Source organism: Panulirus ornatus, chromosome 7 (assembly GCF_036320965.1).
Source record: "Panulirus ornatus isolate Po-2019 chromosome 7, ASM3632096v1, whole genome shotgun sequence".
Taxonomy (NCBI): Eukaryota; Metazoa; Arthropoda; class Malacostraca; order Decapoda; family Palinuridae; genus Panulirus; species Panulirus ornatus.
The window spans coordinates 35,860,117-35,883,952 of record NC_092230.1 but is presented as its reverse complement, the minus strand read 5'-3'; the positions used below and the strand labels follow the sequence as shown (position 1 = coordinate 35,883,952).

Here is a 23,836-nt window from a genome sequence, read left to right as displayed (position 1 = left end):
CTAGTTTGATTCTGGGGCTGGTATTCAGAAGAAATAGAAATGGCGCTGGGGAAACACAAGGTGTTTTCATATCCACTCTTTTCAATATATTGATGAACACGATAGCTAGCTACAAACTCCCTGGACAGACACAGGTTATCATATATGCTGATGACATTATCTTACAATGTTAAGATATGATAAATATGCTAGAGGCTTTAGATTACTGAGTAAACTCTGCTGTAGTATGGGTTTTGTAATTAATGAGGAAAAAACTAAATTTCAGGTAAGAAATTATGTACAAAACTTATTTTTGAATGGATTAAGGTTATAAAAGGCCGATGTGTACAAATACCTTGGGATGCACATAGGGCATAAGTCCAACAGTAAATGATGAGAGCGGCATTACCTGCAGAATGCATGTAAAGGACGTATAATACCATTAAGAGCTCCCATTCTCACAATGTGCAGTAAGAAGGCTATTCAAAAGCACGAAGTTATTCAAAATGAAGCCAAGAGGTTGTCAACAGAATACTAGGACTGAAATAATGAGAATGGAGTTGGATCTACTGAGTATACAACAAAGAGTACAAGGAACTTGCAGTAGCTGTTACAGTTTGGACTATCAAGAGAGATATTAAGTTGTCCCGTGCAATAATGTTTAAATGAAAGACCAAATGTTGACTAGGTACAAATATACAAACACTATAATGTTATGATGGAGTATGGAGTAAATAGATACTGTATTTCACTACAAACTTATCTGAGATTCAAGCCGTGGCAGGACTGACGCACTGCTGTAGATATCTTGCCACTTGATGGGAAACAAAAAATGATTGGCATCCGTTATTTACGCTATGTCTTTTAAGGGAAAAAAAAAGTTTCCCCAACGAAATTTTGTACATAAATTTAGAGATGTATCATTATTAGATAACGGTGAAACTGGATGGGGTGTTTTCATTAGGGATTTTTTGTTATCAACCAATTTTATGTAAATGTAAGTTTGTAAAAGAATGAGTAACGACACATCCACACTGGCTGAACTTCATGCGGTTCGTGAAGGACTTCAGATTGCCATGGAGTTGGGTAAAAATGTATATATTTTGGTTGACAGTAAAAGTGCACTTGAAGCCTTGCAGAGTAAAAATCCATATAACTTTCATATTGTTAATATTTGTAAATGACTGGAATGTACTGTGCAGTTTGTATGTATTCCATCACATGTGGGGAGTAAGTTGACTGAAATGACTGACAAATTGGCCAAAAAGCTACATACAGATATCATAAGCAATGAAAGTTGATAATTGATAATGGAAAGATAAAAGATTTTGCCCCAAGGGATGTCTTTATTATTAAGATTACATTATTTACATGTCAAAACCAGTTGTGTCTTAATTTCATTACTGCATGTCCAAACGAGTTGTATATCAATTCTATTACTGTAAAAAAATTCAATGGATAAGGTAATTCTTGTAGTGTACTAATGACATTTACATCCTTTGTAAGACCAATGAATTGATGCCAAATTCTTGTTTATGCTTTTGTTTATGATAAATTCTGACGATATGATATATCCAAACATGCTTAGAAACTAAATTTCTATGACGTTTGGTTTTATCCCCATAGCTATTATGGTGAAATTAACAGGTATTTTCACTTACATGGGTTTGTTTACATTGTATGTGTGTGTTTCATACAAGCTTCAAGTTAAAAGTGCTCGGACTCTATAGAACTAATTGGGAGTATGGATCTCGAAATACAATAAGTGAAAATTAGAAAGGATTATCTCAACTGCACAAGATAAGTTTGAGGAAACGACAGAAAGGTAGTCGTGAGTGGTGGAAGGATGATCGTCAGAAGGATGAACAGGCATTGCAGTAGTTCTGTCGTCAGAAGGAATACTTTTTGGCCAGGCCGTCGTAGACAAGGCTCTGCCGGCAGCCCTCGTCTCCTAAACATCAACAGTTAGTATCAATATCAGGCCAGTTTCTTTCTTTTTTTTTTTTTAGTTAGGAAGTTCTGTTCCATTGGTAATTTTGTAGTTTACCAACACCACCTTTCTAGGTGATAGAAATCCACAAAATTTTCAGGAATGCACCATTACAACGTGCAGAGGTGATAGGCAAGTTGTGGATTCTCTTTTTTTGTGAGTATCACCTGTAACCCCTTAATTTTTGTTTATAAAATTGGTAGAGCTTTGAGGCAGATGGAAACCTGTTTGGTAAAAACACCCAAAATCAACATTTGACAGTTTGTGATGTTTTCATAACACTCTTTTTGAATTTCTGCAAAAATAAATGAACAGAAGGGACGCCTATGGCGTCCCAATGTCATTTCACGTTTGTGCTATGTACAAGGACTTTAGGAACTTGACAGTCCTGCGGACGGCTGACCAAAATATTTACTTGACCTTTGTTCAGATTTTAAAAAGCAAATGATGCTGTACTACGATAAGGAAACATGCCTGAAGAGTGTAGAAATACCTATTAGCCTTTAATACTTAATCATTCCAGTTACTTTCGCGATGCCTTGTAACATTTGAATCCGATTTAATCAGTTTTGTATATACATTGGGTGAATTCAGATGTCTTCATAAGTTTTTGACCTTATTTAGTGTTTATGAGATCTTTCCCAAACAGGATCAAATTATTATATCTCTTTTGTCATCGGAACTCACTGTTTACATTACCAGTCAAATAAGAGAACTGGATGGAGATAGTTGGAGTACTCAGCATTTTTCATAGGACTGCATAGTGATATTGAAATCTTCACAAATGCAGTCTGTGATGTTACAAGTGCATATTATTTGAGTTCCTACATTTGCAATATAATAGTATTATTTGACACCACATTTTCATTACCCCTCATGATCTTACCATTATAGATTTAATGTTGGAAGATAGTTTTAAAGGGCATTAAGAAAAAATTCCTTTCTTTTACATCATTTCTTTCACTTGTAACAAAGATTCCATTCAAGAAAAGTTAAGATATCACACCCATAAAAGTAGTGTTTCTCATAGGCTTTTTGTTTCATCTTGCATGATATAATCCCACAAAATGTCAGAGGGTTTGTCTTAATTTAGCCCTGCATCACTACTTTAATCAAGAATAAAGGTAATTGGTATCATTAAGAGAGTATTTGAATCCAAAGGTGCAAATGACATTTGCGTGTGTGTGTTAGATGCTTTTTGGTGGTCAGGCGATTCAGATACCACCCATGGTATATGCACCACAAAGTCATAGTGCTAATTAATTCCATGAAATAGATATGGATTATTATGGTTTATTTTGCTCTTCAGTATCAAGTATGATACAGTATTTTACTGAAGCTGTCATTTTCTAATTCATATTGGCCCAGTGGATGAAAAGTCAAATTGTATAATGCGTTGCACTAGAATCATGATTAGTGGCCATTTCCCACCAATAGTAAACCTAATAATCTAATCAAACCTAACCTAACCAAAGTTGATTTAGTCAAACTTAAGCCATCTTGAACTAACTGAGCATAACGTAGCTTAGTGTAGCCAAGCCTAGCTAAGCCAAATCAAACCTAATCTTACCTATCCCCAACTAACTTACCAAAGAGAGGGTAGGGGACAAACTTTCAGTTTGGGGTTAAAGTCTTTGTAAATATTGGGGAAAACTGTCAGTTTGGGCCACATTGATGCTGCCTACCTCTCCTGATTGATGAGGTACAAATACACACTTTAGATTAATTTTTACCTGCCGAGATGATATAAAAAACTAGAAATACATGAGTCTGGATCCCCCTTTCGTAATGGACAGAGCTTTGAAGTGGAGGGAATTAGTGGAGTTCAAACATTGAAAAAACTTGGGTGAATTTAGTTATGTGCATCTCGATATACCTTAACAGGTAACGTACAAATGTTCTCTAACTTTGTTGTCAAGGATACAGTTCAGTAGCATTGAGAAGAAAATTATGGATTGACCTCTGATATTATGGGGTATTTTCTTCAAAAAGAGGAATGTGCTAAATATCAAGAAAAGATATGAGTTTTGTTATTATGATTGTAAGCCGTCCCTGGATAGATAGAGTTATAGCAGTGGTTGACAGTTTCATGAGCATATCCAGACTGATTAAGGTTATTGCATGATGACATTGAAAGTATTATCATTTTATCAAATATGAGGACATGCTCTTTAATTGCTCTAACTATCTTGAGTCCACATCAAGGGCAGGCCTTAATTGAAAAATAGAAAGGATTATAAACCGGTACGAGAAAAGACAAGGGAAAGTATTTATGAATTTTTGAGAAAGTGAAAGACCTGTCTTTTGAAATGTGCAAGGTCATAGTTACTGGGAAAGACATGAGAGGGTAGAAAGTCCCAGAGCTTCGACTTGTTGGGAATGAAACAAGTATCAAAATGGCCCACCTTTAGTTGCCAATAGCTGTACAATAATCACGTGATGCAGCAGCTTGCTGAGTAATGTATGGTCATCTAGTGGTGGGGGGCACATAAGGAGCCAGCTCTCTGGAGCAAAAACCAAATTAATACCTCTAGAAGAGGGAAAGTGAATCAACATTGTGGCATTGGGCAAGGGGGTCAAGTTTTGAAGTTATCTTGGGACAGTCTATAAGTCGGACCACTTTTTACCCAACTCTGTCAAGTAAGGATGCAGAGCTAGGAGCACCCCAAATGTGAGAGCAGTACTCCACACAAGGATGAATCAGTCCCTTGTATAAACGGAGCTACTGTTCATAAGAGAAGTTTTGACATCTAAACAGGACACCCAGTTTCTTAGAGGCAGACTTGGCTATTCCTGTAATGGGGGGTTTTCAAGAAAGAGTGGATCTTACAATAATGCCAAGGATGTTTGTTAAGTCGAGGTGGAATTACAGAACCGTCAAAGGAGAGACGAGAGTTGTGAGGAGTTTTCGATAGAGAAATGGGTAGAAATTGGGTCTTGGAGGCATTACACTTTACAAGATTGGAAAACCTTCATTAAAACTTTCAAAGCAGTAGAGGGAACATGTGTGCCAGTGCATAGTAGATGGTCTGTTTCTAAAACAACATGAATTGGTGAAATAAAGTGCCTGTTGCCGAAGAAAGTAGCCCATTAGAAACTCAAACATTATATAGTAAGTTATGCAGATTTGTGTAGAGAAAGTTAAGAGTTATATGACAAAGTTAATATCAATATTAAGTGCATGTTGCTGAAAATACAAAGTAAGACCTAAGGAGTTTTACATTTTTGTTAGAAGCCGGAGAGTCGTTACCCAGTCAATTGGTCCATTTATTATGGAAGACAGTAACTTGGTTCAAGATGATGAAGCCATGGCAAAAATTTTGTTTGACTTTTTTGCATTATGATCTAAGAGAGAGCCCATATCTCAAATTCAGTTTTATTAATAAGAGAGGACATTCTTCAGCAAGTTGACATAAAAGCTTAAGATATACCATCAGCAATAAGTAAATGAAAATAAATGAAATGGCAGACCCTGATGAATTTTATCTGAGGACAGTGAAAGAGGAGGAAAACGTGATCATTGATTCCTTGACCCTTCTTTCCAGTAAGTCATTTGCTATGGGAAAAGTATCAACTTGATTGAAGTTTACTAATGTAACATCAGTGTTCAAAAATAGTAATGAGTCACTGCTTGGAAATTATTGTCCAATTAGCTTAATGTATGAAGTCAGAAAATTTATAGAAGCCATCATTTCAAGAGAATTATAAACCATTAAGAAGACCCTCTCTTCATAAAAGATTCTTTGCATGGTGTTTTACGAATCACTCATTTCTCGAAAATTTGCTTGATTTCTTTTATTTGTAACAAAAGTAAAGCCATTGATGTCATCTGTCAAGATTTTCAAAATGCATTCAATAAGAAGCCACATCAAAGGTTACTAACAAAGTTTAAGGCACATGGCACTGAGAGGGTTGTACTTCAGTGGATAGGAGATTGGTTGACTGGCCATGCACAAAGAATTGTGATTAATGTTCAAGCCTCAGAATGGTTATACATGACATGTGGAGGGCTACAAGGATCTTGGGATCAGTTCTCTTTTTCATGTATTGATGGCATTGCTAATGGGCTGCATTGCAAGATATCAAAATTTGCTGATAATACAAAGCTGGGAAATAAATCTTTGAATGACCTTGAATGTCTACAGCTTCAATTTTGATATCAATAAGTGTAAAGTTTTACACATCAGTAGCAAAAACAAAAAGGCAAGTGTCACTGCGAATTCTGTTGAATTCCAAAAGGTGAATGAGGAAAAAAGTTAGACATAATAATCTCTGGTGATTTAAAACCAGGTAAGTATTGCACAGAAGCAGTGAAATGTGTGAAGAAAATTCTTGGATTTTTAGGTAGGGCCTTTGAATTTAAGGCCAGGGAAAATCATCCCCATTTTGAATATTGTGTCCAGATTTGGTTGCATTACCTAAAAAAAAGACAAAGAATGGAGAAAGTGCAGCGTTGAGCTGCTAAGATGATTCCCAGGATGAGAAACAAATCCTATAAGAGTAGATCAAACAACATGAATCAGTTTAGCTTAGAAAAGAGAAGTCTAAAAGGTGATCTAATGCAAGAACTCAAAATTATCAAAGGCTTTGATAATCGTGATCAGTCAAGTTACTTTAAGACTTCATTTATCTGATTTCACTCATGATTGTAGATACAAACTCGTGGGCAAATATGTAACCTCTAATGAGTGAAGATTCTGGGAATGATGAAGAAAGTGCGGGTGTGATTAGTGCATATAGTATACAATATCACTAGAGCCACTGTAAGGGGGAAGGCTACTAATTGTGACAGCCCTGCGTAGTCACAAGGTACTCTTGTAATATTGTTAGCTAGTAAGGAGCAGTTCATCATATTGTAAGAATAATGTAAGGAATTGGCACTTGAAATCACCCATGGCCTGTATCTTGAATATAGCTGTAGGTTAATTATAGAGATTAGATTGTTAAGCCCATAAGGGATATCCTCATTTATAGCAGTTCCTCTATAGGATTAAACCAAGTGCAAAAGTTTACTATTTACGGTACTCAAACACAAACATACAGTGATACAGTTTCAAATAATGACACCATGAAAATATATTGAGTGTGGAAAAGTCACAAAGTGACATAGTGAAGTAATTAACCAGGGAAACTGAAATATTCGCCAGTTATTTCGAGTCACACAGTACACAGACAAGACTCGATGAGTATCCTGTCTCCATAGAAACAGTTACTCAGCTAGGGGAGGGCATAGCATTCAACATCCACTAGATCCTGGTAAGTCTGGTTGGGTCGAGCACCTGTTTGGGTAGAACACCTGTAGGGCAACAGTCAGGGTCCCAGCTGGGAAGACTTTTAAGGATGTGCTTGTGGCGTGCTTGATCCAGTTGTTGAGTGAAATGCAAGTATGAACCGACCTGACAAGGAGAATGAGGGTTCATTGCTAGGCCATGGACACACATGCCCAGAGACCCTACTGCAGTCCAGTTACTCAAAATCCAGCTAAGAACATGTGTTACAAACTGAACCATTAGGTGAACTGTTAGCACCAGATAACAAGAAATTCTTTGCAATTGTGAAAAAGGATGTTTAGTTACTATTAGCTTTTGTGTTAGGATGCATGCCACATTATTTCACATACTGTTAGTAGCCTTAGGTATTTAAGCAGTTGTTTAGGATGCAAGCCATATTATGTCTGATGCTGTGAGTAACCTTAGATGTTAAGATATCCCGGTGACTGCATACACAGAGACATCTCTGTCAGGTTATGGGGATTTATGTAATTTTATTTAGGTATTAAATGTAAGAAGGTTATTGGCTTTTCCTTAGCCCATAGGAAAGTGAGTTGTCAAAGTATGCTTGGCAGTCCATTGACCTAGTTGGGTCATTAATGTCTTAATTAAGGGGTTTTACTTAAATCATGGCTATGGACCTCCATGGTAATCTCTTCTGAACATCATCAGCTGTCAAATCATAATCGCTTATGGTAATGTTACAGTTCTCTGTGTATTTGATAGGAGATTTAATGATATTTCTTATGGTAAAGGAGTTACAGTTGATAACTGAATTGGCACTATCAAGTCAATGCAATGGTCATAATTTTTAACTTGATTAAACAAAGCATTTGATTTTTTGTCATGTTCTTGTACTGTGTTTATATTGCTTAAGTTTAACATAAAGATCTTTACCAGTCTGCTCAACATATTACAAGTTTTGCATGGTATTGTGTAAACACAGCCCACTGAATTTTCTGATGAGTTCCTGATTAAGATATTCTATAAAGTATTGTTATTGCTGAAGGCTGCATTTATATTGAAGGATTTAAGCAACCTGGGAAGTAATGTAAAATTGTCACTAAAAGGGAGAACTAAAAGATCCTTGGTGTCAGGAAGAGGTTTGGGTTAACAATAAGATGATTTCTTTGCCAACTTAAGGGATTTATCAATGGAAGATCTAGGATACTTTGACTTTGATTCATTAGAATATATGGTGGGTTTTATGTATACGCTAAACTTAAACATGTTTCTAACCCTATGGGTCATGCAATCTAAAATTGGTTATAATTATTTTCCACTTCCACAGTAAAGTTGATAGAAGGTACTAATAAAAGGAGAAATGTTTGTAGATTTTTGTTTGTTGGCCAAAAACAAAGAACATCATCTACATACCTAAACCAGATTGCCTTAGAGGGTGAGATACCCTTCGTAATTTTGTTTCAAAGAATTCCATGGAAAGATCACTTAATACAGGTGAAAGAGGGTTACCCATCACCATACCCAATTCCTGAGCATGATATTCTCCATTAAATTGAAATACACAACAGTCTTTTATACACATCTTTATCAATTTAGTAAAAGCATAGGAATTATCAAAATGGTTATTTTCTCTATTAAGCTCACAAGTGGGTAAGATATCAAATTCCAATATCATGAACAATGTATATTTGGTTAACAAGCGTAATGATATCCATGGTGATTTTGATTTCAAACTGGCAAGTTTTTACATTTCATCCTTGTTCACAAAAGTTCCAGTTGATGACCTCTTAGGATATTTGATTGATGTCTTGGATAATATTGACTTACCTGTTTTAAATTATAAATCTTTCTTATGTTCTCTAATTTTCTCAGTATTATTCTACCATTAGGTGGGTATTCAAAGACAATTGTCCAAAATTATCCATTTTATTTTAATCAAGCTTTTGCCTATACAGAGGCATAATCAGGAATATACAGAAAATAAAAAACTGCATCACAGAACTTGGATGTTGAGTATGAAACACAAACAAAATGTATTTATATGCACTTAGAAAAACCAGAGTACATAGTACATAAAAAGTAAGGGAAAACACTAAAAGCAGTACAAATTAATTTGTATTGCTTTAAGTGTTTTCCCTTACTTGATCGCCATTTCTCACTTTAATGGGGGTAGTCCCTGGAACAGATGAAGTATGGCTGCATCTGCTCACATCCATCCCCTAGATGTCACGTGTAATGCACAGAAACCACACCTCACTATCCACAGCCAGGTCTCACTAACCTTTGTATGGTTTACCCCATATGCTTCACTTGCTGTGGTTCAGTCCATTGACAGCATGTGACCCCTGTATACCATCATTCCAATTCACTCTATCTCGTGTGCACCTTACACCCTCCTGCATGTTCAGGCTATGATGGCTCAAAATGTTCTTCACTTCATCCTTCCATCTCCATTTTGTGATGTAAGTTTGAATGGAGAAAAATTAGAGGATGTGAAATGTTTTAGATACCTGGGATTGAGCATGGCAGCAAATGGAACCATGGAAGCAGAAGTGAGTCATAGAGTTGGTGAAGGGGTAAAGGTTCTGGAAGCACTGAGGATTGTGTGGAAAGAGTGATCATTATCTGGGAGGGCAAAAGTGGGTATGTTTAAAGGTATAGGAGTCTCAACATAATCATATGGATGCTAGGCATGGGTTTGAATGCATTCAACAATCCTTCAAATATTTACTCCATCTCTTGACCTCATCCCAACCTTGTAACCAGTTTCCTGTTTGCCCCTTTCACTGTGTTTCCATTTGTTTGTTCTCTTGTTTTTATGTTAAACTCCTTCCAAGTCTTATCCTCCCTGATGATTAATGTTAATCACTCACCCCACTTCCCATTTGCCCTCATTTTCAACCCCTGCATTTTCCTCTTGACTTATTGCTACTTTCTCATGTACATTTCCCAGTCATTTGCATTTCTCCCTTGTAAGTCCCACCCGTACACCTCCCTTTTCTCTTTTCACTAGCAACTTCATTTCATCCCTCCACTCACTACCCTTCCATGTACTACACACTTCCTATCCCTATGCCAGCAATGCTTCCTTCAATATCTTTCTTTCCTCACCCATTCCCTTTGCCTCATTTACTTTCACCTTTTGCCAATCTACATCCAATCTCTCCTGGCATTTCTTCACACACATCTCTTTTCCAAGCTCACTTATTTTCTCTATCCTCTTTTCATTGATGTTGTTTCTTCTATTTCTGAAAACCTCTAGAATCTTCACCCTTGCCTTCACCAGTTAATGGTGAGACATCCCACCAAATTGCCCCTTTCATCACATTCACATCTCTTCTGCATGCCTTTCAGTTCGTGTGTTATCCAGTAATACCCACTTACCATTTTCCTCTTTCACCCATGTAAACTATGTATGCCCCTCTTTTTAAACCAGGTATTTCCAGCCACCAGTCCTTTTTCAGCACACAACTCAACAAGCTTCTCACCATTCATATTCACCTCTGAATACCCTGTCTCCCAATTATACCCAATAGGTGTTTTTTTATTTTCTAACAGTAATTCTACAAAAACTTGGACTTCCTGTTTGTTTGTTTTTTCTTCTTTTCCTGCAACCACACCAGCAAAGGCTTTGAGCACACTAACTGCCACATAGAAGAGGCCAGAATTACAGGTTGAACCCTCTTTCATCCAGCAACCTTGGGGCCTGACCATTCCCAGACCACAGACGATGCTGGAAAACAGATATTGACCCCTAAGGGAACCGCTTATGTAAACATATACCTGACCCCTAGTCTTGCCAGCTCATTCCATATACAAATTGCTGTGTTATCAAAGGTAGAACAAAGCTTGAAATAGGAAATAATACTGCCAATAGATCTTTCAAACAAGGTTTTTATTGTTACATCAGTTTACATCAAAAGTATCCCCAGATGGAGACTCAATATCTTGGCCAAGGGTTTTTTGTGGCATATGATGCCAATACAAGGCAGATTTTTAGCATTATACACTTGTTCTGGGTCAAAGCTTTCTGCTGCCACTAACTGTGCAAATGCATCATCAAACTTTGTTGCAGCTTTGCGATGAGTAGTTAATGTAATGAATGACCATAGGTCAGTATTAGGCTTTGGTTGACTTTTGTTATTATTGTTGTTATATTGTTATCGTCAAGGCAGCCAGCCTGTACTGCATCAGTGCCAGCCAGGCAGCCAGCTTGTACACTTTTTCACCTAATGCATATTGCTCTTGGTTGTGTGATAGAGACTTGGGAGTTTTTATGGATTCTTTTTATACGACGTCACACTTTAAACTTCCATGACAGCACTACGTCTTTTTCTGTATACACATTTTGGCACCTTATTGCTGCTAACAGTGCCACCTGGGTTTCAGATCCACAAACTAATTGTGGCAAAATGTGCCAGACCATGGGAGTTGCTGGACCACAGAGTGCCGGATTAAGAGGTACAACCTGAAATAAAATTAGTTCCTCATGGCACTGACAAACCTGTAAGAGCTGTCTCCCACATGGTTATGGTTGAGCTCTTCTCCTTTAACAATACATGTTTGCCTGAGTTACTCTTCATTGCTTATTGTACCATGCAACCCATTTTTTTATTTCATTGCAGCATACATTCTGAGAATATCCATAATTCTTCAATATTCATTGTCGTTATTTTGTTATACTGGCTCTGATTCTGATTACTATTATTTATGAGAGGAAATTGAATCAACTGATGATATATACACATTGCAGCAGTGCCAACGCAGGGGATAACATGCTCACATGGATGGTCTGGCATCACACTTCTAGTTAATCCAACATCATCAGGATTACTAGCGCGAAGCACAAGATGTTTCTTGGGAACTGACTACATATTGAAGTACATTACTTTTTGCTCTTCTGCATATAATGCAGTTCTGCCTAACAAAGTCAAGTCACCTAGTAACAGGTATGACAAAATTTTTGCCTCAAACATTTTTTTTTTCTTTACTAATGCCCTATGAATAGAAGAAACTTATCTGACATTTTGGGCTGTGATTGTTATATTGTGGTTTGTACGTATCACTGACACATTACAGGCAGTGCCTTTCTAACAAGATATGGGAAGGCAGCTGCTTTTACCGTGATGTGGAAGACAGTCCCCATCACTGGCCTTGGGGAGTTTAGATATTGTCCTTTAAAGAATAGATATCAAGTGAAGGAAGTAGTCAAGGTCCTATTTTTATGTATCTAACTTTTTCTGATGTTTCCAGTGATGATGAGGCAAAGGACATAGGATATGAAGTTATACACTTAAATGGTGAAGAATTTCCTTTAGAAGAGGGAGAATTTTTTGATACTCCATATCATCGAGACAGAAAGATTCAGCTGAAAGATGTGGGCAGAAAAGTAAGATAATTCATTATCTTTAGTGTTTATTAATTTTGCTTTTATTAGTGAATAATGTTTGTTGTTTCAGTCTCCTTGAAGCAACTGACTATCTATGATGTACACTTTTTCATTAATGTTTAAGGTATAAACTTCCATTAACTGGGATGGCAAGTATCCCAACAGAGTGGCTGTCTTTGCTTTAAAGACTTTGAACTGGTGACATTTTTGTTGCAAAGTCTCTATTCCATATTGCTAACACGGAAAGCTGAATCCTGCTTCCTCAGTACCATCACCCTCATGACATAATAGTCATATATGATCATGACCTGGTGCATGCCTTAAGAGCTTACACCAGCACCATCTCATAATTTCAGGTAGTAGCGCCAATTTTATGTAAGGTAGACAGTAGCAAGTCAGTTTGTCAGTCGATGATTATTTCTTTGACATTTTGCTTCAAAAGGAAGGGGTAGTATACAACTTCATCCTCATCTTTTATCATCCCATTGTGGGGTTTACAAAAAAACATATTTTTCATTATTATTACTTTTTGTCACTGTCTCCCGCATTCACGAAGTAGCGCAAGGAAACAGACGAAAGAATGGCCCAACCCACCCACATACACATGCTTATACATACACGTCCACACTCGCACATATACATACCTATACATGTCAACGTATACATATATATACACACACAGATGTATACATATTTGCACATGTACATAATTCATACTGTCTGCCCTTATTCATTCCCGTTGCCACCCCGCCACACATGAAATGACAGCCCCCTCCCCCCGCATGTGTGCGAGGTAGTGCTAGGAAAAGACAACAAAGGCCACATTCGCTCACACTCAGTCTCCAGCTGTCATGCATAATGCACCGAAACCACAGCTCCCTTTCCACATCCAGGCCCCGCAAAACTTTCCATGGTTTACCCCGGATGCTTCACATGCCCTGGTTCAATCCATTGACAGCATGTCGACCCTGGTATATCACATCATTTTAATTCACTCTATTCCTTGCATGCCTTTCACCCTCCTGCATGTTCATGCCCCGATCACTCAAAATCTTTTTCACTCCATCTTTCCACCTCCAATTTGGTCTCCCACTTCTCCTCATTCCCTCCACCTCAGACACATATATCCTCTTTGTCAATCTCTCCTCCCTCATTCTCTCCATGTGACCAAACCATTTCAAAACACCCTCTTGTGCTCTCTCAACCACACTCTTTTTATTACCACACATCTCTCTTACCCTTTCATTACTTACTCGATCAAACCACCTCACACCACATATTGTCCTCAAACATCTCATTTCCAGCACATCCACCCTCCTCCACACATCTCTATCTATAGCCCACGCCTCGCAACCATATAACATTGTTGGAACCACTATTCCTTCAAACATACCCATTTTTGCTTTCCAAGCTAACGTTCTCGACTATCATACATTTTTCAACGCTTCCAGAACTTTCGCCCCCTCCCCACCCTATGATTCACTTTCACTTCAATGGTTCTATCCGCTGTCAAATTCACTCCCAGATATCTAAAACACTTCACTTCCTCCAGTTTTTCTCCATTCAAACTTACCTCCCAGTTGACTTGTCCCTCAACCCTACTGTACCTAAAAACCTTGCTCTTATTCACATTTACTCTCAGCTTTCTTGTTTCACACACTTTACCAAACTCAGTCACCAGCTTCTGCAGTTTCTCACCCGAATCAGCCACCAGCGCTGTATCATCAGCGAACAACAACTGACTCACTTCCCAAGCTCTCTCGTCCACAACAGACTGCATACTTGCCCTTCTTTCCAAAACTCTTGCATTCACCTCCCTAACAACCCCATCCATAAACAAATTAAACAACCATGGAGACATCACGCACCCCTGCCGCAAACCAACATTCACTGAGAACCAATCACTTTTCTGTCTTCCTACTCTTACACATGCCTTACATCCTCAATAAAGACTGATATATATGTACAGAATTAGCTATATGTACAGAATTAGCTATACTGTATAGATATTTTCTTTTTTTTTTGCCGCTGTCTCCCGCGTTTGCGAGGTAGCGCAAGGAAACAGACGAAAGAAATGGCCCAACCCACCCCCATACACATGTATATACATATGTCCACACACGCAAATATACATACCTACACAGCTTTCCATGGTTTACCCCAGACGCTTCACATGCCCTGATTCAATCCACTGACAGCACGTCAACCCCGGTATACCACATCGATCCAATTCACTCTATTCCTTGCCCTCCTTTCACCCTCCTGCATGTTCAGGCCCCAATCACACAAAATCTTTTTCACTCCATCTTTCCACCTCCAATTTGGTCTCCCACTTCTCCTCGTTCCCTCCACCTCCGACACATATATCCTCTTGGTCAATCTTTCCTCACTCATTCTCTCCATGTGCCCAAACCATTTCAAAACACCCTCTTCTGCTCTCTCAACCACGCTCTTTTTATTTCCACACATCTCTCTTACCCTTACATTACTTACTCGATCAAACCACCTCACACCACACATTTTCCTCAAACATCTCATTTCCAGCACATCCATCCTCCTGCGCACAACTCTATCCATATCCAACGCCTCGCAACCATACAACATTGTTGGAACCACTATTCCTTCAAACATAGCCATTTTTGCTTTCCGAGATAATGTTCTCGACTTCCACACATTCTTCAAGGCTCCCAGGATTTTCGCCCCCTCCCCCACCCTATGATCCACTTCCGCTTCCATGGTTCCATCTGTATAGATATAGATATTTTATATTACCATCCTTATTTTGGTCATCCTTTCATTGGGCTCATAAAAAGATGTCAGTCTTCATGCCAAATTTTTGTCACATGCAAGAACTATCTTATGTCATTATTAATCATCCACCAAACTTGCTCTTTTAGATCAGTTTATGTTTAGATTTTCCATGGCTTAATATATAATGTTCTAGCATATGTGCATCCCTCAAAAATCTTTGTATCCCAGTCTTATTCTCATTAAAATGGTATCCACAGACATTAAGTTGATAAGTTATAGTGGTGGTTTTTAATGCACAAATAATGTTGTAAGCTCTCACTATCTGGCAATTAGACCTCATTTTGTGGAGGTGAGGATGAAGATTTGTAGAGGTTTTCCAAAAGGAGGAGACAGTGTTGGGGAGAAGGAAGTGGTGATAGTAAGTGAGCTTGGAAAGGAGACTTATATGAAGAAATACCAGGAGAGATTGAGTGTAGAATGGCAAAAGATGAGAGCAAATGAAGTAAGGGGAGTAAGGGAGGATTGGGAGGCATTAAGGGAAGCAGTGATGGCATGCGCAAGAGATGTATGTAGCATGCAAAAGGTGGAAGGTTGGCAGATTAGAAAGGATAGTGAGTGGTAGGATGAAGAAATAAAGTTGCTTTTGAAAGAGAAAAAAAAGGAGGTATTTTGGCGGTACTTACGAGGAAGGAATGCAAATGACTGGGAGATGTATAAGAGAAAGTGACTGGAAGTCAAGAAGAAAGTGCAGAGGTCGATAAAAGAGGGCAAATGATAGTTGGGGTGAGAGTGTATCATTAAGCTTTATGTAGAATAAAAAGATGTTTTGGAAAGAGGTAAATAATGTGCGAAAGACATGAGAACAAATGGGAACATCGGTGAAGGGAGCAAAAGGGTAATTGATAACAGGTAGTGATGGAGTGAAGAGGAGATGTAGTGAGTATTCTGAAGGATTGTCAAATGTGTTTGATGATAGTGTAGCATATGTAGGGTGTTTAGGTCGGAATGGTATGCGAAATGAGATAGTCAGGGAGAGTGGTGTGGTGAAAAGAGAAGAGGTGGTGAAAGCCTTGCAGAATATGAAATCCGGCAAGGCAGTGGGATTAGATGGCATTGCAATTGAATTTATTAAGAAAGGGGATGTCTGTGTTGTTGATTGGTTGGTAATGATATTCAGTGTATGTATGGCTTATGGTGAAGTGCCTGAGGATTGCAGGAATTCATGTACATTGCCAAAAGGGATAAAGTGAGTGTCCAAACTACAGAGGCATAAGTTTTTATCAAGGTTCAAAGGCATATGTACAAGTAGGAAGAGAGGAAAGTAATTGCTTCAAGGTCAGTCAGTGGCAAGGGTGTGTAATGTCACCATGATTGTTTGATTTATTCATGGATGGGGTGGTGAAGGAGCTAAATGCAAGAGGTTTGGAGAGGGTCAAGTATGCATTCTGTTAGGGATGAGAGGGCCTAGGAAGTGAGTCAGTTGCTGTTTGCTGATGATACAACACTGGTGGCTGATTGGAGTGAGAAACTGCAGAAGTTAATGACTGAGTTTGGAAGTCTTTGTGAAAGGGATAAGTTGAGAGTGAATATGAATAAGAGCAAGGTTTTCAGGTTCAGCAGGATTGAGGGACAAGTTAGTTGGAATGTGAGTTTGCCACAGTGATGGCATATGCAAGAGATGTTTGTGGTATGTGAAAGGTGGGAGTAGGGCAGATTAAAAAGGAGGTGAGCGGTGGGATGAAGAGGTAAGGTTGTTAGTGAAAGAGAAAAGAGAGGCATTTGGGCAGTATTTACAAAGAATGAGTACAAATGATTGGGAGATGTATCAGAGAAAATAGCAGGAGGTCAAGAGGAAGATGCAAGGGTTTTTAGAAGGAGGCAAATAATGTGTGAAAGGCAAGAGATCAAATGGGAACATCAGTGAAGGAAGCAAAAGGGGTAGTGGTAACATATAGTAATGGAGTGAGTATTTTGAAGGATTGTTAAATGTATTTGATGATAGTATGGCAGATGTAGGGTGTTTGGTTTGGGCTGGTATGCGAAGTGAGAGAGTCAGGAAGATTGGTTTGGTGAAAAGAGAACAGGTGGTGAAAGCCTTGTGGAAGATGAAATCTGGCAAGGTGGCAGGATTGGATGGTATTGCAGTTGAATTTATCAAGAAAGGGGGTTACTGTGTTGTTGATTGGTTAGTAAGGATGCTCAGTGTATGTATGGATCATGATGAAGAGCTTGAGAATTGGAGGAATGCATGTATAGTGCCATGGTATAAAGGCAAAGGGGAAGATAGTGAGTGTTGAAACTACTGAGACATACATTTGTTGAGTATACCTGGAAAATTATATGGTAGGGTATTGAGTGAGAGGGCGAAAGCATGTACAGAGCATCAGACTAGGGAGTAGCAGTGTTGTTTCGGAAGTAATAAAGGATGTGTGAGAGAAATACTTAGATAAACAGATGGATTTGTATGTGGCATTCATTGATCTGGAGATGGCATTTGAGTGTTGATAGAGATGCTTTGTTGAAGGTCTTACAAATATATAATGTGGGAGGTAAGCAGGTAGAAGCAGAGAAGTTTTTATCCAGGGTGTAAGGGATGTGTACTATTAGGAAGAGAGGAGAGTGATTGTTTCCCAGTGAAGGTCGGTTTGCGGCAAGGGTGTTTGATGTCACCATGGTTGTTTGATTTGTTTATTGATAAGATGGTGAGGGAGTAGAGTGCTAGAGTCTTGGAGATGAGTGGGCCTGGGAAATGAATCAGTTGTTTGCTGGTGATACAGCTGTAGTGGCTGATTCAAGTGAGAAGCTGCAGAAGTTGGTGAGTGAGTTTGGAAGAGTGTGAAAGGAGAAAGTTAAGATTAAGTGTGAATAAAAGCAAGGTTATTAGGAAAAATTAGTTGGGATCTGAGTTTGAATGGAGAAAAATTGAAGGAAGTGAAGTGTTTTGAATATCTGGGAGTGGACTTAACAGCAGATGGAACCATTGAAGCGGAAGTGAGTCAAAGGATGGGGGGGAGGTGAAGGTTTTAGGAGCGATGAAGAATGTGTGGAAAGAAAGAACGTTATCTTGGAGAGCAAAAATGGGTATGTTTGAAGGAATGGTGATTCCAACAATATTATATGGTTGCAAGGCATGGGCTATGGCTATAGATGGGGTTGTATAGAGGAGGGTGGATGTGTTGGAAATGAAATGTTTGAGGACAATATGTGGTGTGAGGTGGTTTGATCGAGGAAGTAATATAAGGGTGGGAGAGATGTGTGTTAATAAAAAGAATGTGTTTGAGAGAGCAGAAGAGGGTGTGTTGAAGTGGTTAGGACATATGGCGAGAATGAGTGAGGAAGGGTTGACAGGGAGGATATATGTTTCAGAGGTGGAGGGAAGGGGAAGCAGGAGACCAGATTGGAGGTGGAAGGATGGAGTAAAAATGATTTTGAGCGATCAGGGCTTGAACATACTGGAGGGTGAGAGGTGTGCAAGGAATAGAGTGAATTGGAACAATGTGGTATGCTGGGGTCGACGTGCTGTTAATGGACTGAACTAGGGCGTATGAAATGTCTGGGGTAAACCATGTAAAGGTCTGTGGGGCCTGGATGTGGATAGTGAGTTATGGTTTTGGTGTGTTACACATGACAGCTAGAGACTGAGTATGAATGAATGTGGCCTTTTTTATCTGTATTCCTGGCACTACCTCACTGAAGCAGGGGATAGCAATGCTGCTTTCCTGTGGGGAGGTGTGGCTACAGGAATGGATGAAGACAAGTAAGTATGAATGTGTACATGTGCATGTATGTAATGTCTGCATATGTGTATGTATATATATACATATACATATATGTATAGATATACATATACATATGAATGTTCATATGTATATGTGCATGTATGGAAAGTTCTGTGGGGCCTGGATGTGGAAAGGGAGCTGTGGTTTTGGTGCATTATTACATGACAGCTAGAGATTGAGTGTGAACGAATGTGGCCTTTGTTGTCTTTTCCTAGTGCTACCTCGCACACATGAGGGGGAAGGGGGTTGTTATTTCATGTGTGGCGAGGTGGCGATGGGAATGAATAAAGGCAGACAGTATGAATTATGTACATGTGTATATATGTATATGTCTGTGTGTGTATATATATATATGTAAACGTTGAGATGTATAGGTATGTATATTTGCATGTGTGGACGTGTATGTATATACATGTGTATGTGGGTGGGTTGGGCCATTCTTTCGTCTGTTTCCTTGCGCTACCTCGCTAATGCGGGAGACAGCGACAAAGCAAAATAATATGGGCATTTATGTATATATATGTGTATATGAGTGGTTGGGCCTTTCTTTGTCTGTTTCATTGCGCTACCTCACTGACGCAGGAAACAGCCATTAAGTATAATAATGTAATAATGAGTGGATGGGCCATTCTTCATCTTTTTCCTGGCACTACCTCGCTGATGGGGTAAACAGCGATTATGTTTGATAGATGATAAATAATCAACATATACATACCCACATATACATATATACACTTGTATATATTCATACTTGCTTGCCTTCATCCATTTCTGGCACCACCCCCATCCCACAGGAAACAGCAAGTCAAAAGTTTTCCATAAGTTACCACTACTTTCGTGTTACTGGGGATCTTCATACTCATTTCAAAACTCAGAAATGGTAGACCGGTATTATCCTGTGGAGTAATATATTTTTACAACCAGTAACTAAAGTCAAAATAAAAGAGTAGCTCCACAGTCGAAGTATTATATATCTAAAGAACTTTTTTTTTCAGGTTAATGTTGGTGAGCCTGTGATAAGTGAATTAAAGCGTCTCTTTCAAATAAATCGTGAAAAAGCACTCCGTATGGTTCGCCCTAGTAAATTTCTTTTGGTGTCTGATGGAAGTATTCTTAGAACTCTTCACTTCCTTAAAGATCATGATATCACATCTCCACAGATACAGAGAATACCATGGGTACTCCTACATTCTGCAGGTATGTTAGTGATACCACCAAGAATGCGATTGTATTTGTTTTGTGTTGGATCAGTCTCTTTCTATTATCTTTAACTTCATTTCATTTATATTTAGTGAAACAAGTTAAAACAACCTCTGAGTTGAGAAGTGTAGGACTTTCTCCCTGTACTATACAAATAGGTAATTATGCATATGTTCAATTCAAGTTGTGTGTTAAAGATAGAAAAAGGTTAAGTGTCTTTTAATGGACTTTGTTGGGAGAACTGATAAAGGTAAAGTTTCTGTTTCTGTTTAAAAACCAAAACTTTTCTTCTTGGAAGCATGCATTGATATATCCCATCCCTAAGAAGAGTGACCGTTCTGACCCCTCTGTCATCCTATTGCTTTGACATCCACCATTGCCAAAGTCTTTGAATCCCTCCTCAACTCCTATACCTTTAAGTACCTCGAAAATCACAGTCTTCTCTCTGATCACCAGTATGGCTTCAATAAGGCAAGATCCAGAGGTGATATTCTTTCCTATCTTGTTAATACTGGTCATCATCCATGAAAGATTTTGTGGAGTCGTGTGTAGTTGCCTTTGACACATCTAAGGCTTTTAACAGAGTGTGGCATCAAGGTCTCATCTCTAAACTCCCTTGTTTTGGCTTCCCTCCCTCACTTTGCTCCTTCATATCTAGCTTTCTCTCTGGCTGATCTGGCTGATCTATCTTTATGGTTGTTGATGGATCAGCCTCCTACTTTTTCTCCATCATCACTGGTGTTCCTCAAGGTTCTGTCCAGTCGGCTACACTTTTTCTCCTTTTTTCAACGATTTCCTCTCCTCCACTAGTATTCCAATGTACTCATGTGCTGATTGCTCAACACTGCATTCATGCACATCCTTCAATTCTGCTTCCTCTTCTCTCACTTGATATGCATCTCATCTTGACACAGCTCCTCAATAAACTCAGACTTGGACAGGATATCTCAGTGGAATAGACAAAATCTTGTTAAGTTTAATGCCTCTAAGACCCAGTTTCTAACCATCTTTCTCGAAAACTCCTTGCAACTCTCATCTCTCCTTTGATGGTTTTGTAATTCCACCTCTTGACTCAACATATTTGGTATTTCTGTAACACCCTTTCTTTCTTGGAAATTCCACATTACAGGAATAGCTAGGTTTGCTTCTAAGAAACTGGGTGTCCTGTTTAAATGTTGAAACTTCTCATCTGATTAGTAGCTCCGTTTGCACAAGGGATTAACTTGTCCTTGTATGGAGTACTGCTCCCACGTTTAGGGTGGTTCGAGCTCTGCATCCTTATGTGACAGTGTTGAGTTGAAAGCAGTCTGCCTTACAAACTGTCCCAGGCTTACTTTGAAACTTGAACCCCTTACCCTACATCACAGTGTTGGTTCACTTTCCCTCTTCTATGGGTATTACTTTGGTTTTTGCTCCCAAGGGCTGGCTGCATGTGTGCCAACACCACTAGCTAGACCACACAATATTCAACAGGCTGCTGCGTCACATGATTATTGTGTGGCCATCAGCAAATCAAGGGTGGACCATTTTGTTACCTGCTTCGTTCCCTTTATGTTAAAGCTTTGGAACTCTCTACCTCCTCATGTCTTTCCCAGTAACTATGTGCCAGTCTACCCTCTCACATCTTTCCCAGTAACTATGACTTGGCACATTTCAAAAGACAGGTTTTTCACTTTCTCAAAAATTTGTAAATACTTTCCCTTGTCTTTTCTTTTTCTGTTTCATAATTTTCTCTATATTTCAATTAAGGCCTGGCCTTAATGTGGACTTTTGTCTGTGACTGGAGCCTGAAAAAAAAGAAAGTCAAGGTCTTCTCAAGGTTGCTGGAGAGGGACATTTCTGAGACATCCTAAGCTGAAGTACAATCTGTCTCCTGGCCATTCGTGTTACAACTTTGACTCTAGATTCCAGCTAAAGTTGATGCTCAATTAACTACAAACAGCAAAACAGTAGAAGGTTTATCATGGGAAATCACTTGTAATGAGGTTTTTGAGCTTTGTTTCCATGCTTAGTCTACTTTTCCCCAGATGGACTGTAATCAGGATGGGCAAATAGTTAGAGAAAGGTCCATGAAGAGTGCTTCAGTTAGAGTAGGAGAGATGGTAGGTGGCCTTTTATGGATGATATAGTAATCAATACTTGGCAAGCTACTGCGTCACATGGCTACGGTGTGTCTTTTAGCAACTCGAGGGTGGGCCATTTTGATAATTGTTTATTTCCATACATCTCAAAGCTTTGGGACTCTACATTCTTATGTCTTTCCCAGTAACTATAACCAGACACATTGTAAATGACAGGTTTTTCACTTCCTCCAAAACTCAAATATTTTCCTGTGTTTCTCCTTTTTCCCTTTCATAATCATCACTATATTTCAATTAGAAAAAAAAAAGGCCCAGCCTTGATGTGTACTTTTGTCCATGACTGGAACCCTCAGCTTTAAAATTTTTTTACAGGTGTGCAAAAGGGAGACTCTCAGATGTGAATGTGCTGAGAGGGGTAGCTGGTGGGATGTCTGTTCATTACCTGGTGGAAGTAAAGATGGAGATTTGTAAAGGCTTTTGGAAGAGAGGAATTGATGTGAATGAAAAGAGGGTGGGGAAAACCATTGAGCTTGGAAGATATACCAGGAAAAATTGAGTGTAGAATGGTGAAAAGTGAGAATAAATACAAAGGAATTCAAATGGCAACAGGCCATTGGGTCCCTTCATGGTTGCTTGTGATAGTAGAAAATATCAGAACCTCACATATTAGTGTGTTCATATGTTCACAGAGTTTTGTTGGAGAAAAAGTACTTCTCATTCAAGTTAGATAAGATATTTGTCCACGTGTTTGTGTCCATTACAGAATATTAAATCGGACAAATCAAGTCCTAACTAGCTTGTTAAATCAAGACTATCAAAGCCTTTGATGATCTTGAATATTTGTATTAGATCACCTCTTCTCTTTTTTAAGCTAAATAGGTTCAAGTAGTTTAGTCAGCACTCGTGCACATTGTTTCTCAGTGCAGGAATCCTCTTAGCTCAATGCTGTGCTCTCTCTATACTGTCTATGTCTTTTTGCAAATAGGGTAACCAAAACTCAACTCATTATTCAAGATGGGGATGCACAAGTGAATTCATAAAGAGGAAAGATGAATTTCGTAGACTTACATTCCAAAGCCTACCTTTGAATCAAAGAACTTTGTTTGCTCCTTTTACTGCACTTATGCATTGCATACTTAGGTCCAGGTCACCAGTGATTACTATGTTCATGTCTTTTATACTTCATTTGCATTTTGCAGTTCAGCAGAATTCATAGAGTGGTATACTTTTTCATTTATATTACCAGTTTGTAAAACTTGGCAGTTATGTCATTTTGAACCTGCAAATGTTCAAGTACATTTGTAGATTTATTTCCCATCTTGGTATCATCCTTGAATTTTGAGATGTTACAGAGCAGCCTATTATCATTAATATAGAAAGAGATCCAGTCCCAAGACTGGGTAGTGCTCCTGAAGCGTGAATTGTGAGAGTGT

General features: G+C 38.7%; 1 protein-coding gene across 2 annotated transcripts in view; it reads left to right on the top strand.

Moving 5' to 3' along the window:
- The first annotated feature begins 977 nt into the window (after nucleotides 1–977).
- LOC139749524 (transcription termination factor, mitochondrial-like) overlaps nucleotides 978–23,836 on the top strand; it is a 58,258-nt gene continuing 35,399 nt past the window's right edge. Inside the window, exons 1-4 of one of the 2 annotated variants that reach the window (XM_071663486.1) lie at nucleotides 978–1,065; nucleotides 11,957–12,152; nucleotides 12,457–12,592; nucleotides 20,118–20,319. In XM_071663486.1, the coding sequence (XP_071519587.1) occupies nucleotides 993–1,065; nucleotides 11,957–12,152; nucleotides 12,457–12,592; nucleotides 20,118–20,319 (607 nt within the window). In that variant the 5' untranslated portion in view covers nucleotides 978–992. Of the gene's footprint in view, nucleotides 1,066–1,620; nucleotides 1,944–11,956; nucleotides 12,153–12,456; nucleotides 12,593–20,117; nucleotides 20,320–23,836 lie in introns of those variants that run through there. The other variant, XM_071663485.1, reaches the window with a different exon arrangement.